General features: G+C 40.6%; 1 protein-coding gene across 50 annotated transcripts in view; it reads left to right on the plus strand.

Moving 5' to 3' along the window:
• pou2f2b (POU class 2 homeobox 2b) overlaps nucleotides 1–25,222 on the plus strand; it is a 138,609-nt gene that overhangs the window by 90,101 nt on the left and 23,286 nt on the right. For 38 of the 50 annotated variants that reach the window (XM_087285836.1, XM_087285842.1, XM_087285862.1 and 35 more), the window contains one exon: nucleotides 24,806–24,871. In XM_087285836.1, coding sequence (XP_087141962.1) covers nucleotides 24,806–24,871 — 66 coding nt within the window. Of the gene's footprint in view, nucleotides 1–15,678; nucleotides 16,404–24,805; nucleotides 24,872–25,222 lie in introns of those variants that run through there. The other 12 variants (XM_087285837.1, XM_087285845.1, XM_087285864.1 and 9 more) reach the window with 5 other exon arrangements.

The raw sequence follows: 25,222 nt of genomic DNA on the forward strand, positions 1-25,222 counted from the left end.
GACTTTCTGTTGATGTAATGATTCTATATTCTATCCTCTACCTCAACCTTACTACTAAACCAAATCCTACTGGATACAATTAGCATTTTTACTTTGTAAAATACTTAATTCTATATCATTTATTAGTCATTTTCCTCAGAGGGACCAAACCCCACAATGTCAGAATTTACTGGTATTACTAATAAGTTGGCCCAGATGGAATCTGTGCGTGCAGAAATCTGCAGATTTCCACATAATTTTAGCCCATCATTGAGTCTTTTTTATTTGTGTAAAATTATATTTATTCAGTTTTTTTATTAATTTCAGTAATATTATTGACTAATATGAACATATTCATATGATTTATTTACTATACAGCTTGTAAAGTAATATTTTCTGTATTTTAGTATATATATTATATGATAGACTTGCTTTGTTTACCAATTAAGTGGATCTAAAGTTGAAGTCAGAATTATTAAACCCCCTGAATTTTTAGCCCCCTTGTTTATTTTTCCCCCAATTTCTCTTTAACAGAAATATTTTTTCAACGCATTTTTAAACATAATAGTTTTAATAACTCATTTTTACCAACTGATTTATTTTATCTTTGCCATCATGACAGTAAATAATATTTGACTAGATATTTTTCAAGACACTTCTATACAGCTTAAAGTGACATTTAAAGGCTTAACTAGGTTAATTAGGTTAACTAGGCAAGTTAGGGTAATTAGGCAAGTTATTGTATAACAAAGGTTTGTTCAGTAGACTATTAAAATAAAATATGGCTTAAAGGGGCTAATAATTTTTACCTTAAAAGGTTTTATTAAAAATTAAAAACTGCTTTTTTCTAGTGGAAATAAAACAAATAAAGCTTTCTCCAGATGAAAAAATATTATCAAACATACTGTGAAAATGTCCTTGCTCTGCATCATTTGGGAAATATTTTAAAAAGAAGAAAAACATTCTAAGGGGGTTTAACTGTGGATGGATTTGCATTGTAAACATTAAATGAAAGTTAAAACGCTATTATTTTTTTGTTAGTTTAGATACTCCTAAAATAATTCCACATAAATCCACAGATTTTTTTTACAAAATTCTTCGCAGAAATAGCAAAAAATGTCAGCAGATTCTGTCTGGCCATACTAATAAGGAATGCAATGTACACACACACACTTCATTTTATGTTTATAATTAAAAATAATATTAAGCCTAAAACCTAGTAGTAAAAATATATATTCATATTAAGATTATAAATTACTATAGGCCTGAACAAATGTATTAATTACAGGAAAGTAAAACGTGTTGTGTGGGGAAATGCACTTCATAAATGTTCCATATTGGCACCAATTATTTGCTTGCTTGATGTAAATTGCATTTTATAAGATTCTTATTTTTCGACGCAAGATGCAATTCTTGTGTCTAAAAACAATCGGCACTGCGCAATTTCAAGTTGAAGCTTGACATGCGCCAAATAAAACTTTTTAAAGCTAACAATTCAAACAAACAAAAAAGCCAATCTCTCCAGTTGACCATCCTGACCTGTCCGTCATGTCAAAGCAAACGGTTCCTTGTGAAAGTGACAGTGTAGGTGTGAACGTGTCTGTGTTTGTCCTCCATCACCGTCCGCTTGTGCTTTTTCTGCGTGACAGCTCTAGAGTCGCTCCGTCATTACGCCGCTGTCAACCTAATAACATCTCTTCCTCATCTCTCAAAAACAACGCTTTCAGTGTATGTGCGCCTCATCTCTTTTGTTGTACCCTCACCCCTCCATCCTCCCCAATTCAATCCCTCATTTCTTCTTTTATTGGAAAAAGATGGGATGAATCCTTCATCTTCTCTCTTGTAATGCTCTTCTGTTATTATACTGCACTATAGGGCAGGGCGAGGTAGCTAAAAATATTAGAGTGGTCATTTTCAAGCTTTTGACGTTATTTGATATGTTTCTCATTACATACAGTTGAAGTCAGAATTATTAGCCCCCCTGTTTAATTTTCCCCCAATTCCTCTTTAACAGAGATTTTTTCCAACACATTTCTTTTTTTTTTTATTGTAGAAAATAAATCACTTGAAATTTAACATGAAATTACATTTTTTTTTTTTTACATTTTAACTCTTCCTTACTCCCTCCCAAAAGCATCTACATTTAATTAAACATGTAAATGTATTGTTATATATGGGCAAAAAGGCAAAAAATAAAAAATAAAATAAAATAAAAAATATACATACAAAAATGTACACATATCAATCAGTTAACCAGTAGCATGAGAGGTATTTGCTTGTGCTATTGTATGGTTTTGTTCTAAAAATTGTATAAACTGATCCCAAATTTTATGGTACTACTTTAATTTGCCCTTTATACTGTAGGTAATTTGTTCCAGTGCAATGTAATGTGTCAGATCTTTCAGCCAGTGGTCAATGGATTGACCTCCTATGTTCTTCCAATAGAGTCCTATCAAATGACTTGCAATAACAAGACATGTCAATCATTTAAACTTACTGGAAATACACCCAAAGCGCATATTTCAGGTGTAACTGGAATTGGTTTTAAAATAATTAAGGACATTAATGTAACTACGTTTTGCCAGAAAATCTTAACCACCTCACATTCCCAGATACAATGAAAGAATGTTCCTTTGTGTTTTTGACATTTGAAACATGTTGAGTATCTGGGATGTTTGGATCAAACTTGTGTAGTTTTTCCAAGTGTGATATAACTACATTGCCCAGTTATATTTGATCATTTTAAATATATTATTAATTGACAAGTTCTGGGCTTTAACACATATTTGGCCCCATTCGAAATCTGTCAGGTCATAGTGCAAATCTGTACACCAAGAATCTTTCTTGCATTCTGATGTTTCTTTAGAGCCTTCAACACATTTCTAAACGTGATAGTTTTAATAATTCATCTCTAATAACTGATTTATTTTATCTTTGCATGATGAAAGTAAATAATATTTGACTAGATATTTTTCAAGACACTTCTACACATCTTAAAGTGACATTTAAAGGCTTAACTAGGGTAATTAGGTTAACTAGGCAGGTTAGGGTAATTAGGCAAGTTATTATATTACGATGGTTTGTTCTGTTGACTATCGAACCAAAAAAGCTTAAAGGGGCTTATAATTTTGACCTCAAAATGGGTTTTAAAAAATTAAAAACTGCTTTAATTCTAGCTGAAATAAGACAAGAAGAAAAAAATTTCAAAGGAGGGCTAATAATTCTGACTTCAACTGTATGTATTTGCTCTTTTTTTATTAATCAGAAAAACCCAGATTTTCACCCAAAAAGAATTATAAAGGTTATATTGTAGCCAACTAAATTCTGAATATTTAATAAATGAAGCCAAAAGCAAAAACCTCTAAGTGCCGTCTATTTTTTTTTTTTCTAAAATGTATTTCTCAGAGGGGCGAAGCAGTGGCGCTGTAGGTACAGCAAGAAGGTCACTGGGTCGCTGGTTCGAGCCTCAGCTCAGTTGGCGTTTCTGTGTGGAGTTTGCATGTTCTCCCTGCATTTGCGTGGGTTTCCTCCGGGTGCTCTGTTTTCCCCCACAGTTCAAAGACATGCGGTACAGGTGAATTGGGCTGGCTAAATTGTCCATAGTGTACGAGTGTGTGTGAATATGTGTGTGGATGTTTCCCAGAGATGGGTTGCGGCTGGAAGGGCATCCGCTGCGTAAAAACTTGCTGGATAAGTTGGCGGTTCATTCCGCTGTGGCGACCCTGAATTAATAAAGGGACTAAGCTGACAAGAAAATGAATGAATGAATGTATTTGTCAGCTTCTTATATTTATGTTTAGTTATTTTACTTTAAACATGATGAAAATAACCTCTTCTTTGCACAAAGAGTAAAATTATTGAAACTGGACACAACAGCCTGAAAAAAATGCTAGTTTTAGATAAAAATTCCTGATTTGCATCTGAACTCTTCAAGAAAAAGAAAAAAAATCCACATTTTTTATTGATTACTATATGGGATGTGTCAAATAAAAAAAAATATATATACATCTTTTTGGCATTTTGTATGTAATATTTTATGTATATTATTGCAAATACAAAACGAATAGCTTAATAAAAACATATGAATCTTAAAATTCAAGTTTTTGAAACACTCTCAATTCATTGAAATATAATTTTTAAACAAATTGACAATTTTTTTTCTAACTCAAAAGGTATTTTCTCTAGTGTGGTTCAAGTTTAAGTGCGCAGTTAGTTTATATACAGTATATAGTCATTGCAGATATATTGTGGTTATTCAAAATGGAATAAAGGTAACTGAGCGAATATGATTCAATATAGCATAAATAAATAGGTCACTTCAGTCGATGCTCCATCTATACCACAGAATCACTGGCACTTTTTTCTCCTAACACAGGTTTCGGTCTACTTTCAAGCTTTATCTTCCAAGTTTTTTCATTTATTTTCTCATCTCTCTTCATCTCCCCCTGTCCTTTTCTTTCCCTGTGAGATTTTACTATCAATTCTCCCACTGTGCACTCCTTTTTCAAGTGGCCCGACTCTCTCTTACATCCGCTTTCCTTACCGTTCTGCCGTATGAATTCCTCTCTGCTCTGCTTATTTCCCCCTCTACCTCTCTGCACAGTAATAATGCTACTGATAGAAACAGGCCCATGTGTGTGCGTGTGTGTGTGTGTGCGATTATTGTCGTGTCGGGAGTCAGAGGAATCGATCGATGCAGAAATATGAGGGTCTGTGTCAAAAACAATAACCTCCTATTCCCCAGACACTCACTTTCTCACACACAGCTGCGTTCAGACGTACTGATTTAAGCCTAAATATTAAACATGCGCACCTTCATTCAGGGGGAAACGATACACACACACACTCACATTACAGGAAAAGGGCTCCATTTCAGATAGCAGAACTTATCAGCGCGAGAGGCGCTCTCCGTTTACCATTTCACTGTCTGTCACAGGGGTAAAAACATACACATAAGCACAGACACACACGCGCACGAACATACACACACAAGAGACCTTTTGCTGCTGTTGCCTGGCAACGTGGGCCAGTGACCAATCACATTGCAGAGCAGTGTCCAGTGATGTCACAGCGTCTGCTGACCAGCAGGGAAGAAAGAGAGGGAGAAAGAGCAAATGTCTGGAAACAATTTAAAAGAGCGTTTCCATCCTTACGTTACGGGATGTGCTGATGCTTTAACAGCTGGAGTGGACAGAATGGACGTTTGTGTTTATGCAGGTGAAGAGGTGGACGCGTCTGCCTGGAATGGCGCACTGAAAGAAAGCTTCCGTGTAACTTTATCAGCCCGAAAGACTAAACACATTTGTGTCGGAGTGATTGCATCTGCAGCGCGAGGAGTGTTTGCTGTGCGAAATAGTTAGTATCTAATCACTCACACACATACGCACGCATGCGGCGTGAGCCGTGACAGCTGTAAGATTGATGGCTCTCTTGAGGCCTGTAGCTTGCGCTTTTAAATGGACAGCTGATCAGATAAACATGGAGAGAAGGAGAGCGAGAGGAATGGATCAAGAAACATACTCACTTTTGAAGATCATCTAGAGGCCTTTGTGTTGGTGGAGCATGTGGTGGTGTGGTTTGGATTGCAGATACATCAGGCTGCAGCTCCACACAAAAAGTCAAACTGAAGTCATTCGTAATTATTATGGGGAAGCCCTTAGTTGTGACATTTGAATGGAAATCATGGGACAAGAGGGCAGCCGAATGGCCTGAGACCCCCGTGACATATGCACACATGTCTGTGCTGCGTGACCTCTGGGGTCGTGACCTTTAACTCCAGCAGACGCACGACACAAACACATGCTGCCGATGACCGTGAACCTGACTCCTGGCGTCTCTTTGTGTGATTATACAAAAGAGAGAAGAACATTGGTATCACATTTTGTGATAGTAAAAATGTGCATGAAATTATAAAGAAAAAAGTCAGTTTAGCTGTAAATATCCGTGTCTATATGCAGATTGTTTCATCATAAGAGCTGCATGGCAAGGCCTTTGGTACTTGAATGTGTCAAGACTTTGTGTCTTATCCATATCCCTTCATTTTTAGATGGGCAAAACTTCTTACTTTGGTAGGCTACTGCCGTTTCTTATCAAATTTACTTTACTTCTGGTGTCTGTACAGCGGTTCTTGGTAGAATTTCATATTGGACACTTGCATGCAACATCTAATCGAAAAAAATTAAGATTAGGCACATTATATTTATGTTTATTTATGCCTACATTGTAAAAAAAAAATATCCTGCTTGCCTTAAATTTTTAAGCTGAATCAAATTAACCTTATGAGTCAATTGAACTTATATTATGTTAAACTGACTTAAAACAGCTTGCATAACTTAAAAATTTAAGTTAGAACATGATTTACTTAGTTTAATATGTTACAGTTAACTATAAACATATGTTGTCATGACTAAATGATCAAATTATTTTTACAGTGTATATGCGTACACTAACCCGTAAAACACGCCTCAATTAAGGATTTTAAAAACAGATTTTACATTTAAAAGAAGCTATTCAAGTATTAATTTATGTGGAATTATTATTACGAAAGCTACTTTGAACTAACACTTGTGATTCAAAACTTTAATAAAAGTAAATGTGTTATCATCACATTTAGTTATGAATGGCACAAATTATGTAAATAAATCTTTCTATAGGCCTATTGTAAGCTCAAAAGCAGGAACAGACTTAGTGACAAGCATTAAAACTAGATTATTATTTTCTTTATTTTGTAAATAAAGTGCATTTTACAAATATATTTTAAGTGGAACCTTTTTCTTCTAAATGTAAAAATAAATACAATAAATTCACAAATTAAAAAAAAAAACAAGTTCACAAACTAAGCCATATTTGTGATTAGATTTAAATATTTGCATGTGCGGTAGGAAAGGAAAGCACCACTATTCATAGACCATTTCAATGTGTTAATGCCATAGGCCCATAAACAATATTTCCTGCTTGTTCAAACTGTGTCATAACTGTAACAAGAGGCAATTTAATCATATCCTAATGTTAAAACAGCTATCACAATATTATTTATCAATAAGTGGACTTTTTTGGATTCTCAGAGGCTATGGAAATTAAAAATGTGAAACAGGAAATACGTTGGAACCATTGTGTTTCTCTCAAAATGGTAAGCGGCCCACCCGATTTTGAAAAGAAGTAAAAAGATTTTTGTTTAATGGTTATAGACAGATTTTACAACATATGATGGAAAATTTATAAAAGAGATATGATTCATATATATATAGACTTTTTCTGCTCAAAAGGTCGAAATTTCGTAAAACAGTCCAGAAGTTTGTGTCACTGGATTTACGGTTAATCAGTTTACATTTCTGTCGTAAACCAGTTGTTAAAGACAGTAGTAGGCTTACTTATGTCACAGCCACTATTGAAAATCGCGTTGAAAAGTCGTTATGGCTTCTGACCACAGGTAAAACTCCCGCTTTATATTATTACATATTGTTGAACCGTTTCTAATTAGTTCTTACTTTTATCTCTGTCAAAGCATTAAATTATAATTATCACTGGTTTGTGGGGCAAGTGGTTTTAGCCGACTTACTGTCTTTAAATCAGTTGCTTTTGCTATAGTTATTTACCTGTAAAGGCAGCATGTATCCTGTTTACATTACAGAAAGGTAGCTTTGTATTTGTGTTTTAAGTGTTTGTGTGATTTATAGCAAATTTGCTTTTAAAATAACCAGTGTAGTGCAAAAAATCCCTTAGAAACGGGTCAATCAGGAAATTGGAGGAAAAAACGTCTCAGTAAAAGTGTGTTGATGACGCCATCTTGTGTTAAGAAAAAAACACTGTAACCTCTCATTTCACCCTTATGTTTTGGACTTGAACTTCACCTTTGATTGGCTGTAAATATCTTCAGTAAATGGTTTCTGAACTCCTCAAGAGGTATAGCCATAACGAATTCGTTTTGTTTCGTTTAAAACGGCAACCTTCAGTATATACATTCTCTAAACATTAGTTTTCTGATCACATGCCACACTTGGGCATCTATTAAATAATTTAATATAAATGTTTAGATGGAATGCCTTTGTGTCCCTTCATAACAAAACATTTGCTTCACATCCTAATAAAATAAGCTTAAAAACTTATTTTAGAACTTAAAACTGCAGATGCCCCTCCAGCCACAAACCAGTACTGGGAAATTTGAATAACATTTATTGGGGGGAAAAAAAGTCAAAATATGGGTGAAATAATGTGCATGTACAGGAATGTTTCTGTAAAGGAAAACAAAAACAAACACACATCTGACCTGTACTTATTAAACAATGTAAAAAAATAAGATAAAGCTAAATTTTTTATATTATAAATCAATGAAAACATCATGCTGACACACACAAGTAGTTATAAATATATAGTGAAGGCAAAATGATCAGCCCTCCTCTGAAATTCCCCAAATATTTCCCAAGTGATGTTTAACAGAGCTAGGACATTTTCACAGTATTTCCTATAATATTTTGTCTTCAGGGAAAAGTCTTATTTCCTTTAGTTTCACTTTAATAAGACCATTTTTACATAATTTAAAGATCAATATTATTAGCCATCTTAAATAATGCCCAGTTGGCTACACAACAGGCCACTGATATTCAATAACTTGTTTTCTTAATCATCCTAATTATTCTAATAATCGTTCGAGGTTACTAAAGTAACCCTTCGTTCCCCGAGGAGGGGAACGGAAGCACTATAAGTGGATTTGATTGTAAAATCCACGCATTAGGGGAGGTTCGGTTCAGAAGCTACTCGTCTGAAAGAGTATTGAACGGGCCAATTAAGAATGAATTGGCAGCGCAAGCCTGCGCAGGTGAGCGGCATAAGCAATCAACTGAGTATATAAGCTCACCTGGCGCAGCAGACGCTATCCTTTTTAAGCTGAAGAGACTTTCAACAGCTAAGGGACAGTCATTATGGCGACGGAGTATAGTGCTTCCGTTCCCCTCCTCGGGGAACGAAGGGTTACTTTAGTAACCTCGAACGTTCCCCTTCGGGGGGAACTTCAGCACTATAAGTGGATTTGATTGTAAAATCCACGCATTGGGAGCCCATTGAAAGCGCCATAATGACTGCACCTTACCAACACCCCCGATGAGGAGATAGTCAAGCAAGCGTGACGCACCCACATCATGGGGGGCGCGGTCCTCCAACGTGTCCCTGGCCCTAATTTATCCTACTTCAACAGAAGTTTTACGGATTTATATATATTTTTTGGGAAGTCGTGAGCATCTAGATAATTCTAGGAAAATACGACAGTACGTTGGGAAGCGTGCAATCCCGATAGGGAGGACGCTGCGGAGGCCATCCGTTACCCAAGGGGGGATAGATGGCAGAATTTACATATGGACTAGCCCTAAAAAGGGGGAGTACGCATAGCAAAAGAGTGGTTAGCGGGGAGGGAAGACACGGGTCCGCCCAGGGGGGGGGGACTTAACCGTGGCTGAATAAGCATATGGGATCGCCTAGTGGGGACCACGCATACCAGGCACCTTTACCCAAAACGCGGGCTGACCAGCGGGCAGACCTACAACGTAGTGGGCCAGCAAGTGACTCCTCCGCTGAGTCAGTGCTGGGGGCCACGGAGGAATCTGCAGGGCTCACCTGACGGGGAACTTTACTGACAGATAAAAAGGCGCACGTATCTCCGTGTTAGGGAAAATGGCGCAGCAAGCGTGTTTCAACACCCTACCGAATTGTTTCCTCAATCACCAAGGGTTACCTAATACCCTTGAGGAAACCGGCTCCACTCGCAGATTGTAAAACCTTGCAAATGTGTTGGGTGTCACCCAGCCCGCAGCTCTACAGATGTCTGTTAGAGGGGCGCCGCGTGCGCGCGCTCGAGAGGATGCGAAGCTCCGAGTGGAGTGCGCAAGCGCTCTCGGGGGACGCGGCTCATCTCGGCTCTGATAGTGAAAGAAGGCATCCACAATCTAGTGGGAACTTATTTCGGTACGGCACTTCCCTGCTGCCGACCGCTATAACAGACGAAGAGCTGCTCAGATGATCTAAACTCTGAGTGCGGTCCGGATAATACGCAAAACGCGAACTGGACAATAAATAAGGGCTGGGTCTGCCTCCTCCGAGGGCAGCGCTTGCAGGCTCACTACCTCGTATTAAAACGGAGTGGTAGGAACCTTGGGCACATATCGCGGGCGGGGTCTCATACGTGAGAGAAGCCAGCCCAATTACAGGCACGAGTCACTGACCGAAAAATGCCTCCGGGTCCCCGACCCTCTAATCGATATCAACGCGACCAGCAGAGCTGTCTTCAGGGACAGAAAATACTGAGTCGAGGATCGAAGGGATCTGACGCAGCTTGTGTAGCGAGGGCGAGATCCTAAGAGGGCATGAGAGGGGGCGGGGTGGATTAATTCGCTTAACGCCCCTGAGGAACCGGATGATGAGGTTATGCGTTCCCACGGTGCTGCCAGCCACCGCGTTATGAGAGCGGAGATGGCAGCCACGTAACCTTGAGTGTGGAGGGCGACAGCCTGCTCTCCAACTTCTCTCGGCGTAAAGAAAGCACAACGCTGATCTGGCAAATTACGGGGGTCTTCTCAGCGAGAGACACACCATTCAGTGAATAGACTTCACGTCAGGGCATAGGCGCGCTCGGGGAGGGGGCTCTAGCCCGAGTGACGGTATTAGCCACCGCAATCGGAGGTTACCTAAGTCTTCCTCGCGTCTAAAAATCTCTTCAAAGATCGGCGAGGGTGCCAGGTGGTGCCCTGTCCCTGAGAGAGTAGGTGCTCTCTCGAAGGGACTGCCAGGGGAGGGCTATCGCGAGGGAGAGCTCTGACATCCAGGTCCGGTTGAGCCAGAGGGGCGCAACCAGCAACCTGTTCCTCGTCCTCCCTGACCATGCACAGTAACTGCGCGAGCAGGCTCACTGGGGGAAACGCGTATTGCGCGTGCCCCGAGGCCAGCTGTAAGCCAGTGCATCCGTGCCGAGAGCACTCGGTCAGGGAAAGAACAACTGGCAATGAGCGATCTCGGGGGAAGCAACAGATCGATCTGGGCTTCCCCGAATCGCGCCCATATCAGCTGAACAGACTCGGGGTGGAGTCTCCATTCTCCAGGACGCAAGGCTGCCGTGAGAGCGCATCGGCTGCACGGTTGAGCTTGCCTGAATATGAATGGCGTGCAGCGATTTCAGCCGCGGATGACTCCAGAGGAGCAGACGGCGGGCGAGCTGAGACATGCGGCGAGAGCGCATACCCCCTATACGGCTGATATACGCCACCGCCGCCGTACTGTCCGTCCTGACCAGCACGTGTTGCCGCTCCAACACCGGAAAAAAACGGTGGAGAGCGGGGAACACTGCCAACAGCTCCAGGCGATATGCCAATGCAACTGGGTACCTTTCCACAGGTCCGCAGCCGCATGCCCGCAACGCACAGCCCCCCAGCCCGTGTTGGAAGCGTCTGCTGAAACGACAACAAGACTGGACGCCTGTTCTAGAGACACCCAGGCCTGTAGGAACGAGGGGTCGCTCCAAGGGCTGAGGGCGCGGCGACACAGCGCAGTAACAGAGACTCGGTGTGCGCGCGCGTGCCATGCGCGTCTGGGGACTCGATCGTGAAGCCAGTGCTGAAGTGGTCTCATATAGAATAATCCGAGCGGCATGAAGCGGCTGCGGATGCCATATGCCCCAGGAGCCTCTGAAATTGTTTCAGTGGGACCACTATTTTACTGTCGAGCTCTCTCAGACAGTACAGCATCAGCTGAGCGCGCTCTCCGGAGAGGCGCGCTGCCATGGTGACCGAGTCCAGCTCCAGCCCGAGAGAAGAGATCCTCTGCACGGGGGCGAGTTTGCTCTTTTCTCGGTTGACCTGAAACCCCCACAGGTGGAAGTGCCAGAGCACTTTGTCTCTGTGCATAATCAACTCTGTGCATAATCAAAAGAGAGGGCAATTCAGCCAGTCGTAAGAAATTGAGTATGCAGATGCCCGCGAGCCGAAGGGGCGCTGAGGCACCCTCCGCGGGCTTGGTGAGGACCCGCGGAGACAGAGAGAGCCCGAAGGGGAGGGCTTTGTATTGCCAAGCTCGACCTTCAAACGCAAACCGCAGAAACTGTCGGTGGCGAGGAAGAGTGGAGACATGGAAATACGCGTCCATCAGGTCTAATGCTGCAGACCAACCCAGAGGACGAACGCACCGGAGGATGCGCTTCTGCGTGAGCATTCTGAACGGCAGCTTGTGCAGGCAGCGGTTCAAAACGCGCAGATCTAGGATTGGCCGTGACCCACCGCTCTTTTTGGGCACGATGAAGCGTGGGCTGTAAAACCCGCTCTCCATCTCGGCTGGAGGGAGCGGCTCGATTGCATCCTTCGCCAGGAGGACAGCAATCTCCTCTCGCAAGACAGGGGCGGACAGGGGGCTGACCCTGGTGAATACACACCCGTGACTTGGGGGGCCGTTTCGCGAACTGAATCGCATAGCCGAGTCTGATTGTGCGTATGAGCCACCGCGAAGAGCTGGCCCGCGCTAACCAGGCAGGCAGAGCTCTCGCTAATGGACTCATCGCTACAATCGCTGACGTACCAGCAGTGGGGCAGCGCGGAGTGGGTGTGCTGATCCGGGAAGCTCGCGGGTCCCACGGAAAAGCTGGAGGTGAGATATTTGCTCTCACTCCAAACCCGAGCTCCGGAGGGGAGGCTCGAGGGGTGGGAGAAAGGAGACCGTCCTCCCAGCGCTCGTGAGCCACTGGCGAAACGCACCGAATCTGCAAGCTAGAAAGCATAGCGTCCCAGACTGGCAGATTTCGGGCTGTCACATCTGGGGAAGTGAAAAGTGCCCTTTCATAATGTTTTCATGGCAGTAAAAAGTGCCGTTGGAAATGGGGCCCCGCCCTCCAGCGGGGAAAGAGCAAGTTCCCTCTTCTCCAGATGGCCTGTCCCAGGGGCGCTTCGCGGTCCGTTGCCGGACTTAGCGGCGTTCTGGGCAGGGGGGCTGCCTGCTTCCGAGGTGCCCGACGCGCTCGCTTCGCCTTAGGCGTGTGCGGGGGCGGAGCAGCTCTCGTAGGCGGGCGCCTTCGGCGAGGAGCAGGTATGAATGGCACGGCGGGCGGAGCGGGCTACGGACCGCCGATAAGACATCACCCACCAACTGCTCTCTCACCGCCTTGAATTCCTGGGTGAATTCACAGACAGTGTCGCCGAACCTGGCTGGGGATATGGGGAAGTCAAGAAAGCGGACTTTGTCGACTTTGCGCATATCAGCCAGGGGTGGCGCTCCTGGACCACTAATGTGGACATCGTCCTCCCCAACGCACACGCAGCGGACTCAGTAGTCCGAAGAGCTAAGTCGGCGGCGGTGCGAAGCTCGTAAGCCTGGGTTGGACCCACCCTCGTGCAGCTCGGCCAGCGCCTGCGCTTGGTAGCGCTGGTAGGTGGCTATCGCATGCAAGGCGGAAGCAGCCTGGCCCGCAGCTATGTAAGCTCTAGCTCCGAGGGAGGTAGATAACTTACAGGCTTTGGATGGGAGACGAGGCGGACCCCGCCAAGAAGAGGCGCCGCGCGGATTTACCGCCATCGCGCACTCAACCTGAGGAATCGCCACATATCCCCTGGCTGTTTCACCGTCAAGAGTGGTTAGGGTGGAGGAACACGCAGCACGAGCAGAAAAAAGTGCTTTACAAGACCGCGTGAGCCTACTGTGCACCTCCGGGAAGAAGGGAACGCCCCTCTAGTCGGTCCGGCCGCGGAGCTGGGGGATAAACCATCTCCAACCCACGGCCGAAGCAGCCCGGGAAAGCACGGCTAACATGTCCGTTTCAGGATCCGTAGTGACAGCGCTCACCAGCCCGAAGGGGGCGAGCGGGTCTGGATCATCATCGGACAATGAAAGCCCACCCTCCGATGCCGCGGTGGACATCTGGTCTCCGGTGTCATCGGGCGTAAGGGCTACCATCTGTTAGACGGATCGCTTCCTCCGCCCGAAGCTTGGATGGAGCGCTTAGAGGAGCGGGAGGTCCGCGGGCCCGTGGGCGACGGATTATCTCTCGCTGAAACCCTCAGATCTGCCCGAGTGCCCGCTGCAGAGCAGGGGACAACTGGGGTGGTTCGCCTTTTTGCAAAGGCTAACCGCGATCTTGCGCAACAGTCATGGCATCGCGATGACGACATGAACTGCCCGCGAGCAGCGCATTAACATGCTGGACCCCCAGACATGTAACACAGTGCCCGCGCCCATCATCCGAGGACAGGAAACCACCGCATCCAGAAACGCACAGTCGGAGCGCCGTCCTGATAAGGACGTGCTGCACGACTGTGTTGCTCTTTCTGTGAAGTTTGCAACTTTATACGCACCGCTCTGGAGGACCGGACCCAAAGAACGCCAGGCAAGGGAGAAACCCAGCTCGACCGTCTGCCACTGCGTGTACACACTCTGGACCGGGAGAATGCTCTCGTTCGCTCAGAATCGCTGGTCACAGCAGGAGGAACCCTCATCGACTCGATCAGAAAGTCTCTGAAGCGAAAAGGATAGCGTCTGCTGCGCCAGGTGAGCTTATATACTCAGTTGATTGCTTATGCCGCTCACCTGCGCAGGCTTGCGCTGCCAATTCATTCTTAATTGGCCCGTTCAATACTCTTTCAGACGAGTAGCTTCTGAACCGAACCTCCCCTAATGCGTGGATTTTACAATCAAATCCACTTATAGTGCTGAAGTTCCCCCCGAAGGGGAACCACTGTTACCCTAATTACTTTATCATAATTAGCCCAGTTAAGCCTTTTAATTGCACACTTCAACTACATATAATAGTTTTAATATATAATATAAATCATTGAGGTTAGGTTTTTAAGATCCTAACTTTGTGGACGGTTTTAGGTTCTTTTACATTACTGTAGATGTAAACAATAGATACAAATTTACAAAAACACTACAATTAAGATGTTTATTTTTTTACTTGTTTATTTTTATTTATTTATTCACATGTTTGATCTCAATATTTGATCTGAAAGTCGGAAAATTTTCCTGACAAATATAAATAATTCATTCATTTTCTTGTCTGCTTAGTCACTTTATTAATCCGGGGTCGCCACAGTGGAATGAACCACCAACTTATCCAGCAAGTTTTTACTCAGCGGATGCCCTCCCAGCCACAACCTCTGGGAAACATTCACACACACATTCACTCACACTCTTATACACATACTGTACAGACAATTTAGCCTACCCAATTCACCTGTACCGCATGTCTTTGGACTGTGGGGGAAACCGGAGCACAACGAAGGCAGGGAGAACATGCAAACTCCACACAGAAACGCCAACTGAACCGAGGTTGGAACCAGCGACCCAGTGACCTTCTTGATGAGGCGAACGTGCTACCCACTGCGCCACTGCCTCGCCCAAACATAAATAATATTTGTTAATATTTTATTTCTTTACAAAAGGATGTTTTTTAATGATTTGAGATGATACACTATCTAACACTTCCAAAAAAAGCATGGCAAAATGTTCTTTACTATAGTTAAAAAATGTTGAAAGCAACAAAAATTAAAATAAGTTTAATACCGACAATAATTTTTTGCATGTCCACGCAGTTTTCTGAACCTGTACAATGTAGCGAACAATTGGGTCGTGTCTATTTCAAACAGCAAATCCCTGCTTCCTGCTTCAGACACTTCACAGTCACACATCACAACACACACTCACACACCAGTCCTGTTTTGCTTTCTCTGCATTGTTTAGGGCTCCTACGGGGTGATTCATGCCCCGATGTGGACGTGTGAGGTCGGAAAAAAGCCGTGTGAGCAAAGTCGTCCTCGTTCTGTATTTTTCTGCTGGAGGCTTGTGTTGTTGATATACAGTAGAGATACGGAGTGACACGAGGGTTTGAGAGAGGACTCGTGAGCGACTCTTTCCAGCAACCCCAGCACTTTCCAGTGGCACAACTCTCCCCCTCTTTTCACCTCTATCACAGCATCTGCTTAGTTTTTCATCTCTGCTGCCTTCCCACTCTCAGCCTCTTCACCCGTCTCCGCACTTCAGCCCACCGGTCCACAGCCCTTCACTTCCTCCTTTGTCCTGCTTAACTTTAGCCTTTCGAGTCGACTGTACATCGTTGTAAATGTGGCGGGTTTGACCCGCTCGACACTTCTGCTCTCTGGGTCAGGAAGTGGGCACAGAGGGGGTGGAGGTGTGGGTGGGCACAGCGTGGAGAGGAGGTGACGGAGGGAGGAGTGAAGGAGGAGTGGAGAGTTCCCCCCCCCTCGTTATCAGTTTGTTCCTCCTCCTTGGCCGCACACTGACAGAGTCAAGAGAAGTGGAGAAAGTGAGGCAGCGAAATAGAGAGTGTGTGTATGCATGTGTGCGAGAGCAAGCCATCACTCACTGAGAGACTGCACACTTCTTCAGCAACATGACAAAGACCGGGCCCGTTGCATCCATGGATTACTCCCATATGTGGTTTCCAGGTATGTGTCTTGTGTGGTTGCCAGGTTGGGCAGTGTTGTTGATTGATTCATTTGAAATGCAGGTCATCAGTGAAAGGCGGTCAGCGTAGAGAAACCTAAAGAGTGAGCGGTGCAATGTATATAATATATAATGTGTCGTGATTTCTGGTGTGTGTTTTCGCTGAGAAATAATATCGTGCTTTGCAAAAGGACTTTTTTCAAATTTATTTCTGAGGACTGAACTGTAAAATAGTTTTGTTCAAATAAAAGACATGTATTTGCTATCTCTTTGTACACTCTAAAAGGTGTTACGACTCAAGTCTGAGTAAAATATGGACTAACTTTTTTTTTTCAATGCAACCCAGACACCATATTTTGGCCAAATTTGAGTTGAAACTAATTAAAAAACTTATTTAGAGTCTACACTGAAGCAATTAGATTTACAAAAAGCATTAACACAAGCATGCTCTCTAAAAATTGCTGGGTTATTAGGGTAAATTTGAACAAACCCAATGTTGGGTTATTTTATTATTATCATTATTATTATTATTATTATTTTGATTAAATTTAAAACAAAATTTTAAACCCAACTGTTTGGTTTGTCTACGTTTGACCCAACATTGGGTTAAATCAACCCACAGTATTTTTTTTTTTAGAGTGAGAGTTGTTTTTTAGAGTAGCTGAGGTGTTCTAATATATTTTGGAGCTGTTGTGAATTTTTATTTTGTGCTATGAGCACAGATTTAGGTGCTTCAGGTTGTCATACGATTTTTGATGCACTGATTTCTGAGACCACACAAGTGGATTTAAGTTTATATGTGGGCCAGCATATACAATAATTACGTCCGTGCTCTTGAGCCCCTTCAGAGTTTGTGATGATCATCCTGCAGTTTCAGTATAACACTATGATTGTGTTTTCCTGCACGCTACGCTATTTATTTCTCTTGCTAATGAGATTAGTTAAGTGTAATAGTATGACACTTCCACAGTGTTCTTCATTGCGAGATTGATGCTTTTTATAGTCAATTTTAATTTATCACTTTCAGTTGTGGTATATTGTACAAATCATTGCAAAATAGGGCTCAGATTTTACTTTTACATGATTGTTTAGAGTAATGTCTTAATACTTATTGCATCACAAGCTATTGAACTTTTTTTATTTTACTTCACAGATATTTTTTGCTTGTTTGTTTTATAATTCAACAGCCCATAGTCATTTATCACACAACAAGGCATTGTTCAAATGTTGCATTTCAAGACATTTGTTAAATTCGTACCTTTAATACACTGTTGTGAATATGACATTTTTTACATATTTGTTTTTATCTCAATCCTCTGTGACTAAATCCAAAATTCCAACCTTTTAGAGCCGGCAACAGAGTCTTTAGCCATAAATGGTAGACTTATGAAAATATTAGTGATTAAACTATTAATTATTAAGAGACATGTTTCTATTTATAGGAAATGTGAAGTTGAAATCTCAAGAACAGTGCATTTTTACTGCGCCTGTGAAAAAAGGAAGGCCAGACTTTTTTTTTTTTTTTATAAAACTGATAGAGCAGTGCTGCTTTTGTATGGAAGGTAAAGCAAGTAAGAGAGTTTGGGCTTTTTACACATGATAAAATTTTATTTTATTTATAACTTTTATCCTGCTGTTTAAATTCACCAGATTTGTCAATGTCTTGAGCTGACGGCTGTAAAAACTTACAATAATAATCTGGTGCAGTGATATAGAACTGTAATGTGGTCAAGACCTCCTGAAAATGCTTCAGCTGTGTGTTTCATTGAAAATAACTGCACGTCTTAGAATGTTCATCAGCAAATCAGAATTAAGCAACCTGTAGTATAGGGGGCACCCAATAAATATCTAGAAGTATAAATTATTACTATATATAACATCGTTTTCTACCACATTTTGTATGGTGAGAGTTAGACAAAAACAATTTTAACCAAATTAAATATTATTTAATATTCAATCAATTATAATATTATTATAATGTAATGTTATGTAATAATAATAATAATAATAATAATATTAATAATAATAATATCACCAAAAAATAATCGATCATGGAGCAGTCCAGCAGTCAAATTTATGAAAAAAAAAATTTTTTGTTTAATTGATTTTTAAATGTAAATTCATTTTAAGACAACTAATCATTTAAAATGTTAAAATTGCATTGACTTAAAATGTCGAAAAGAAGATTGAGTGATGTAAAAAAAACAGCAATATAAAATATTAAATAAAAGTTGAAAGGACCCTATGGCTGGAATTGCTTAGGGCCCCAAAATCCCTAAATCCGCCCCTGAGTACCAGACAAAAACCCCTGTTTCCATGTCCTAAAATTATTCTGTAAAAATGATTAGTTATTTTACTTTTAAAAAGCGAGTAAAGCTGTTGTCTTAAAAGTGACAAGTTGACTTTACATTTAAATAATTTAGGAACCTATTGTAACATGCAATTGTTATGTTGGCTTAACTTAATTTTTGTAATTATGTACATAGTGCATGTACTTAATCATTTTAAAGCTACCGGTTTACTCCCTTTTGAATTAAACTAAACACTTTTTACAGTGTAGAAGCCACATTTTCGCTGACATTAATTTGTGGTGTTTTTTTTTCATAAACCCGAAACTGGGTTATTATGATGCTATTTTGCGTATCGAAGCTTTTGCTGGTTCATCACTTTTCAGTACTGAAGGGATGATGAAATACTATTTATTGACTGGAAGTGGGGGGAACCACTGGGAATCCCACTGTGTGAAGTTCTTCATGGGGTTTCCCTATTCCTCTCTCGTCTTAACTACAACTTCGATCTACAGTGAACCCTTCTGCAGCTTTACATGCTAAATTATCAAATAGGTGTTTAGTCTTACAGTTATTTATTAATGGGGCAGCACGGTGGCTCAGTGGTTAGCACTGTTGCCTCACAGCAAGAAGGTTGCTGGTTTCAGTCCCGGCTGAGCCAGCTGGCCATGTTCTCCTCGTGTTCACGTGGGTTTCCTCCGGATGCTCCAGTTTCCCCCACAATTCAAAGAATTGTGCTATAAGTGAATTGGGTAAGCTAAATTGTCCTTAGTGTATGAGTGTGTGTGAGAAATTAGTGTGTTTGGGTGTTTCCCAGAACTGGGTTGCAGCTGAAAGGGTATCCACTGCTTAAAACATATACTGGAATAGTTGGTGGTTCCTTCCGCTGTGGTGACCTCTGAAATAGAAACTAAGCCGAAGGAAAATGAATGAATGAGTTATCTGTAACTAGTGTCCGTCAAAACAAATGACAATTCACATTTAGAACATATGAGCATTCAAAATATGCCGTCTCTCACTTCCACCAATATAGATCAACGATTTTGATGACATCACCATGTACTTCAGCTCCCCTTCAGATCTTCTGACCAATCAGATGCATTCTAGAAGTGTCCTATCCATTATAAAGATGTTAAATCAACGGCTGGTGTTGGTCTCTCGCTCACACATTTACTATGGCTGTCACGGTGATGAACATATGTAGTCTACTGTATAATAGACAGGAAATGTAAACATAGTATGGCCATGCATCAGTGTATGGCAAACCTCTGCTCCAACATCAGACACAACATCACAGAGAGAATCACACATGTTGAGTCAGCACAGATAACAATACCTGTCTCACTCATCTGCATCCAACTTGTGTTTTAAAACATAACAGACTAGTATAAACCTCGCAATCCATGATAAATCCTCTGCATTTACACACTTATCAAACAGAACATCATCATAGAACAATTTAAGGGGGAACTATTATGCAAAATTCTTTTTTATAAGTGGTTTAAGCATAGCTGTGTGGCCAAAGTGTATGAATATAGTCACGCTTTAGTGATAAAAATTAATTCACTCAGTTTTAAATATTCACACTTGACAAACTCTCTACAGTAACACTTTGATTGACATTCTCCTTTTCTACATGTCATCTGAGGGGGAAAGCCCCGCCCATGAGTTATCTAAACAGCCCTGAGTGAGAAGCAGCCATCCGCCATTATTCACCTGCTCAAGATATTTTCAGCGACTGAGAGACATTAACTGAGGCATAGACGCTTGCAGCTCCGCTCTCTTCTGAAAAGAGCACAATCTCATTTGAATTTAAAGCAACAGTCAAAGGGGCAGTTTGATAGAGCTGTAAAACGTTATTTGTGCGGTATTTTGAGATGAAACTTAACACACGCTCTAGGGACATCCGAGACTTATTTTACATTTTGTAAAAAGAGGCATAATAGGCCCCCTTTAAAGAGTTGTTAACAAAACAGGACGAATTACTTAACCACCCATGACAATCAATACATTAGATAATATTAATAATTTAAAGACTTTTGAGCGGGATTAATATCCCACTTTTAATAATACACTGTAGTATCCTTGTGCTTAGAGCATTGACACACATGCAGCACTATGATGCTCAAGGTGACTCAAGTCGATTCCTGGCTTAAGGCTTTTGCCGATCCTTCCTCTCTCTCTGCTCCTACACTTTCCTGTCTAAACTCTCCACTGTCCTGCCCCATTAAAGGGGAAAATCCCCTAATAAATAAATTCAGATATTAATATAATTGTAAACATGTTTCCTTCCTACACTGAAAAAAGAAATCCTTGTTGTGTTAAATTTTTTAGTTGAATCAAATGAACCTCTTGAGTCATTTAAACTTATATCAAACTGACTAACGGCTCATGTAACTTATAAAATTAAGTTGAAACGTGATTAACTCACAATTAACTAAAAACTTATGTTGATATGACTAATTGATCATATACTGTTTTACAGTCTGTACTGTGAATAATTGTAAACTGACTTTCCCAGAATTCCCTGCATGACACTCTTTGTTTTTGTAATAGTTTTGACAATAACGCGGTTATCGATTTTGTTAACTAGAGTTTTATGTTACATTTTATGCTGATAAATAATGTTTATGGCATTACTTTAGTGCCGCGTGCTACCATGATGATGTTTGGTACACTCAAAACACTACTTATTTAAAATGAGTTGAAACAACACAATTCTTGAGTTTTTTGGGGGACAACTTAATGGTTTTATGTTCAATTCACTTTAATTTGTAAAAAAAAAAAAAAAAAGATCAACTTGTGTTGAGACAAGATAAAGAAATTATGTGAAATCCAATAGGGCTGGGCAGTTCAGCGAAAAGTAATCAAAATCGACAATTAGAATCTACAATCAATCACATTTTTTGAGGTAAATTTTTTAATCACTTTCCCTACCATGTGTGAAGTCACCCGCTCTGTTAAGGCAGATTTAAAGTTCTGCGTCGAACGCACAAGTGTGGTCCAGTGCCGCTTTCGCACGGTCGCATACCTCTTGAAAAATGTAACTACACATTGCACATTTGCACTATATTGATGATTATTGAAAGCTGCACTAAAGAAGCCTTGAGACGGCATATTTTGTATTAAAATCAAATTAACATTGACATTAAAATGTTTGTTACAGAAGATGCAAAAAATGCACTGTTTAAAATATTATTGTATACTATATTTTAAGTGAAGCTGCTTTGACACAATCTACATTGTTAAAGTGCTATACAAATAAAGGTGAATTGAATTAAATGATATACAAGAGTTATTTTATTTGGCTTATTTTCTACTTTTAATATGAAAAACATTGAAAATAATTGATATTGTTTCCAAGGATGCAAGTTATTTATTTATCACCTGCTATATGTGGTGTTTTTGTCTGTTCATAGGGTGAAATGTGATGTTAATAATCCTTCAAGTGGTTGGTATAAATGAATAAAATATGATCGTTTAGAGTACATTTAGAAATTCTTTGACTGTCATTTTACCAGTAAGGTTCTGGCAATCTTCTTTTTGCAGTGTGGCTTTTAATGAACTGTGTAGAACTGAGAGTTTGTATGGTATGAGTGTGTGAGAACCCTTCATTTGCTGTGAACAGGTTAAAAACCACATTGAGAATAACCTGCATTATCAGAACGTTTATCTGACCTTTCAAACATTATACGTTGATAGTAACGTCAGCAATTAATTGAATATATGCTTTTTATTAACTGATTCATCCAAATAATTCTGTTAAAACAATCCAGCATTTTTATTAGTTCAGAGATTCCCTCTTGTCATAACATGGAAAATTCTGCAAATCCACCGTAAATACAAACGTCTAGATAGTTGTACACAGATGTGTTCTGTAAGGACAAAAGTCATGAGTTCAATTGAATTCAAGCTTGGTTTTATGACTATAAGTCATTAACAAAAGGTTAGAAGGATGTGGCAAGGGTAAAATGAGGCAAAGTGACTCATTGTCGTGCGATATAAGAAAGGAAACGTGTTGGTTAAAATGAAGCACACCTCTCAGCTTTATACCTCAAAATTAAAATATCATTGGCAATTACAATAATTTAGCTTGGAAATAATTTCCAGTATGAGCAGGCAGTGTAAGCATGCTCAGTTTATAATAAGACCATGGCAATACAGAAGTTATGAATTGGAGAAGTTCAGAGTATAATAAGAAATGGAACTGTGCGTGTCAGCTACTCTACTGTATGTGGACTGTATATTATAAAGCAGCACTTACATTAATGCGTGTGTGATGTGTGTTTGTGTGTGCGAGCATGTGTATTAATAGCCGGCCCGACAGCAAGGGTTTGGTTTAACACATTGTGTTTGCCCCAGCTTGAGGGGAAACAGAGAGGGAAGTGAGACATTAACACCATAACCATAAGGCACTTTTTCAAATGAATGATGAACTGCGCATTCACTTCATATAAAACAACCTCATGTTCTTGATCGATACACTTTATAGGATGTATATGGTATCAAACAAGTTCATTTGTGAGGATCATTCACTGAAAGCAAACTGATAACACATCTTTGACCTTGTGTGCTTCGAATCAATGAAATACTGTATGTCTGATTAGCTTTATCATTCGGATGATTCGGTCTTACTCAAAATAATCAGAACCCACGTGTGACACAAACTGAAAATATTCTCCAACATTCAGAGCAGGCGTTCTGTGGCTCCCCAAAGGGCCTCCAGTGGGACTTTCCTTCTCTTTCTTCCTTTGAGAAACCACTATGGCTTGGCGGACCCCAGATTTGACCGTCTGAGGAAGTCGGCAATTCTTCAGCTTTTTGGCGGCTTTTACACGAGTGTCACAATCGATACTAGCGAAGCTGGTTTCCTGTGTAACTTTCTCTGGGATTATTCACAGACTATTGTTTATTTTCAAGTTAAAAACTCGTGCTGCCCCCTGCAGGGGTGTGATGTTAATTATCCACGTCTGGCAAAGGCCTCGTTGTGTTGCATGAAGTTGGCAGGAATGAAATATTGATGAAAGGAATAGTGAAGGAGTGAGAAATGAAGGATGAAGTGTGAATGTTGAGGGCGAGAGAGATATGGGTCCGACGAGATAGTGGTGTATGCAGGTGGGTGATATTATTAGTCAGTCGTTGGCTTTATTTGCATTTTTAACAAAAGGGAAGTGAGTGTGTGTATGTGTGTGTGTGTGTACGTGTGCAGTTATGCATGTCTATATGAGAGATTCTGTTATTTGCTAGCAATGTCTGAAGCTGTTTTGCAACAGATAGTGCTGTGAAATGCACTGTCGAAAAATAAACTCAACTGGATTGAAGCCATTGGTAATATTTGTGTATTTTGTTCATTGCATTCTGATTTAATGTTGATATTTTCGTTGTGTGCTGTATATACATTAGGGATGAGCAGAACTTTATCTTAATGTGTAGTGATTTTTGACATTTTTGAAGGAGTTTGGCTGAGTTTAGCTTCACATGCTCTGGTTGTCTCGGGCGAGGGATTGGGACAGTCCCACTGGCTCGGTTACAGTTAAATATAAAGTGACACGTCTGTGGTGACGTGATATCACTGTTTGCTGAATCGGTCACGTCTCCACTTGAATGAAAAATGAAGGGATGTATAGACAAAGCTGCTATTTTATTAGCAAAATGTGTGCATTTGTGTCATTTCTATTCCAAATACATCATATTTGGGTTTATTGAATGTCCATACATCATTTGCATCATCATCATCTTAGATTATAATGATTATAATACATCTTGCTTTTCCATTGTGAAATGTTATATGTGAATGATGTGTATGATATTTGAATGTATGATTGTAATTTATGAAAACAAAATGTGTGAGGAGAAATGCATTGGTGTGTATCTACACATTCAAAAATGCTTTTTGCTGCTTGTTCAAACTAATTATTTAAAATGAGATGAATGAACACAATTCATGTTTGAATGAACACAATTTTTTCGGGGGGTGGGGGGAGGGGGGCAACTTAATTTTTTTTGTTGAATTCATTTAAATTTGTAAAAACAATTAAGTTACCGTAACTTAATCAATTTGTGTTGGGACAACTTTTATAGTGCAGATAATGATTGATATCGTCTCTTTTGATCAGACATCAGAATGTCAAAGCCAGTAGAAGTTGAGAATCCAGCGGCAGATTCTCCAATGGAGAGCACAGGTACAGTACAGAGCTACATCTTATTAGACGTATGTTATATTTCTGTATGTCTGTATCTGAATTCGAGGGGAAAAAACAAACCCAGTCTGATCAGACATTTACCTATTTACCTGCCCAGATAATATTTCCAATGGCTAATATAAGTAGTACAATTATAAAATGATATAAAAACTTTTTAAAAAGATTATTATCAACCAACAATAAATTCATTATATTTTAATACAATATACACTATACTGTAATATAAAAATGAATAATAAATGTATTTATTAATTCCATTAATATTCATTAGTAAATGCAATATTACGAACAATAAACAAGTTATTGTTTATATATATATATATATATATA

The sequence above is a fragment of the Danio rerio genome, chromosome 16, assembly GCF_052040795.2.
Source record: "Danio rerio strain M-AB ecotype USA chromosome 16, GRCz13ab, whole genome shotgun sequence".
Taxonomy (NCBI): Eukaryota; Metazoa; Chordata; class Actinopteri; order Cypriniformes; family Danionidae; genus Danio; species Danio rerio.